Source organism: Anopheles coustani, chromosome 2 (assembly GCF_943734705.1).
Source record: "Anopheles coustani chromosome 2, idAnoCousDA_361_x.2, whole genome shotgun sequence".
NCBI classification, from domain to species: Eukaryota; Metazoa; Arthropoda; class Insecta; order Diptera; family Culicidae; genus Anopheles; species Anopheles coustani.
The window spans coordinates 90902157-90905074 of NC_071289.1; the positions used below are offsets into that span (position 1 = coordinate 90902157).

General features: G+C 44.8%; 1 protein-coding gene across 1 annotated transcript; it reads left to right on the forward strand.

Annotated features, from left to right (window-relative positions):
* Window positions 1-297: 297 nt before the first annotated feature.
* Window positions 298-2246, forward strand: LOC131263249 (E3 ubiquitin-protein ligase parkin). Its single transcript, XM_058265416.1, has 5 exons — window positions 298-635; window positions 708-1115; window positions 1189-1337; window positions 1407-1743; window positions 1817-2246. The coding sequence occupies exons 1-5, from the start codon at window positions 378-380 to the stop codon at window positions 2129-2131; spliced, it is 1467 nt and encodes a 488-aa protein (XP_058121399.1). The 5' UTR covers window positions 298-377; the 3' UTR covers window positions 2132-2246.
* Window positions 2247-2918: the final 672 nt, after the last annotated feature.

The window sequence follows — 2918 nt, forward strand, 5'->3', positions numbered from 1 at the left end:
GCACCTACAATTCATTTTTTTTCATACTAAAAAAATGATTATATTCCTGATGTAATTTTCAATACAATACAATGAGCCTGTGTTTACTTCATAGTTTACCTATTTCACAATTATAAAACCATAGTAACATTAAGAAGTACTCAATAAGTTTAACGGCAATTGTTTGAAAATTACCGGAAAGGATCTTTGTTTTTCAACTCTGTCATTTTGACATTTCATTCGATCAGCTGTTTGCTCGGCGGTTGACAGATTCCATTGCGCCGACAAAACAATAACAAACCAACTTGACCCAAGTGTTTTGCGATTACTATCAGTTCTTTGTGCTTGCAACGCAATTTTCTGCTTCAATTGTCCCTCGGGACGATTGGTGGCTAGTGATGTTCGATTTGTTTGGCTTCATACGGGAACTTATCAGCAGCATGTTAGCGATCTTTTCGTTCGGTAGGAAGAAAATTTCCAACTCGCTCAGCGTGTACGTGAAGACTAACACGGGGAACACTCTGGCTGTCGACTTGGAGCCGCATATGGACATCAAAGATGTAAAGGAAATGGTGGCACCGAAGCTTGGTCTCGAACCGCAAGAGCTAAAGATAATTTTTGCTGGCCGCGAATTGTCTGATTCAACGACCATCAGTGTGAGTGAATGATGTACAGTGTCGCATTACGTCACGTATTTTCATTTGTTTCTATTTATCTACCACCTGTAGGAATGCGACCTCGGTCAGCAATCAATAATACATGTTGTTAAAACAAGGCAACAGCAACCGCAGAAGAAAACGTCGAAACAAGCCTTTAACGAGACGATTTCGGAAGATGCAGCAGCTGAAGAACATGCTTCCAAACCGCTGTCGGAGACGATGGTCGAGCTTACGGAGGTGGATGAACGGAACACCGGATCACCGCGGCCTAGTGATGACCCTACCATGCGTAGAAAGGCTCACTTTTTCGTTTACTGTTCGCAGTGTGAGAAGGTTTGCACGGGAAAGCTGAGGGTACGTTGCGGAATTTGCAGTAGCGGGGCGTTTACTGTCCACCGGGATCCAACCTGTTGGGATGATGTGCTGAAACGGAAGCGTATTACCGGACATTGTGAAAATTTCGAAGTTCCCTGTGTGGTAAGTGTTTATAAACAGTTTTACGTTTCGTTTTTAGCGATCTTTAACTAAACTGGCTTCTTTCCGTCTGCAGGAAAACAACGAAGGTGAGCCTCCATTTACGGAATTTTACTTCAAATGTGCGGAACATTCTTCCGGGGGAGAGAAAGACTTCGCTGCGCCATTAAACCTCATAAAAACCAATCACAAAAACATCCCCTGTATCGCGTGTACCGATGTGAGGTAAAACTCGGAGCAATCCAAAGTGGTGTACATTTTAAAAGGATTTATCATTTACACTATACCCTACAGTGAAACCATTCTAGTCTTCCCGTGTGAAGCTGGCCACGTAACTTGCCTGGATTGCTTCCGCCAGTACTGTGTGACGCGTTTGCTCGAACGGCAATTCGTTGAACATCCGACCGGAGGGTACACGCTTCGCTGTCCGGCTGGTTGCGAGAATTCCTTCATCGAGGACGTGCATCACTTCAAGCTGCTTAGCAAAGATCAGTACGATCGCTATCAACGCTTTGCAACCGAAGAGTTTGTGCTGAAGAACGGGGGAGTTTTGTGCCCGCAGCCCGGATGCGGTATGGGGCTGCTGGTTGATCCCGAATGCCGTCGGATTCAGTGCCAGAGTGGTTGTGGTGTAAGTATTACGTACAATTGGAAAAAAGCTTTTTGTTAGATAACCAAATGTGGTTCTTCGTTTTCCGTTTTAGTACGTGTTCTGTCGAAGTTGCTTGCAAGGGTACCACCTGGGAGAGTGTTTGGAAACGCCAACGCAGCTCAACGCCGGTGGTGAGCATGGATATGCGATCGATCTGGCCCGCGCCTCGGAAGCTCGCTGGGACGAGGCGACGAAGATTGCGATCAAGGTAACGACCAAACCGTGCCCCCAGTGTCGCACGGCAACGGAACGAGATGGGGGCTGCATGCACATGGTATGCACTCGTTCGGGCTGTGGTTTCGAGTGGTGCTGGGTCTGTCAGACGCCCTGGACAAGAGATTGCATGGCGGCCCATTGGTTCGGTTGATTGCATTCGCTAACTCCGTACGTTAATAGCAATTTAGCTTCGATGATCTTTTTACAGAAACTGAAGTGATTACAGGTGTTTTCCTTGTTGATAGGAATATACCATACTTGTTATAAAAAAAAACCGTTAATAGTAGTTCAACATGGTTTCATTCCCTTTATTTATCACCATATGTGAATACAATTATGTATAGGATTTACCATTTCCATTTCATAGCACGGGAATTTCAGGACACATTGTCGTTCATATCACTTCCCATGAACGCATTGCCACTTCGGAATGCAGGCACCCTGTGGTTTTTCGCGAATGTATCCCGGTAAGCAAAAACAACCCGGAATGCACTCTAGTGTGCAGGCCTCGAATGGGTAACTATTGCAGTCGGCTTCGCAGGCGGTACCACAGTTGAAGTATTGCTCGTTAGGACCACACGAAGCTGGAGCTATGACCGAGTCAAAAGAAACTCAATTCTATAGATATCCTATGGAAGGGTAGTTTCTTTCATAGATTGTGGGCCAGCTTACCACTGAAAACAGACTTTACGTTCACTGTTAGAACGATTGTTGAGATTAGTGCTATGACGATTTTCATCGCTATTTTATTTTTCACAGAAAGTTATTCAAGTGGTTCCTGGTTCGACACTTGATTGCAACTAACTGATATGGTAAGTAGGTAAAACAATCGTAAAAGTGTATTCTTACAAACCCCCTAAGTAATTTGGCTCGCCAGGTGTTGGTAATTGTACGGTCGATTAAGGATTTGTAAACACGCGTTTTTAAGGTTCTGCGTT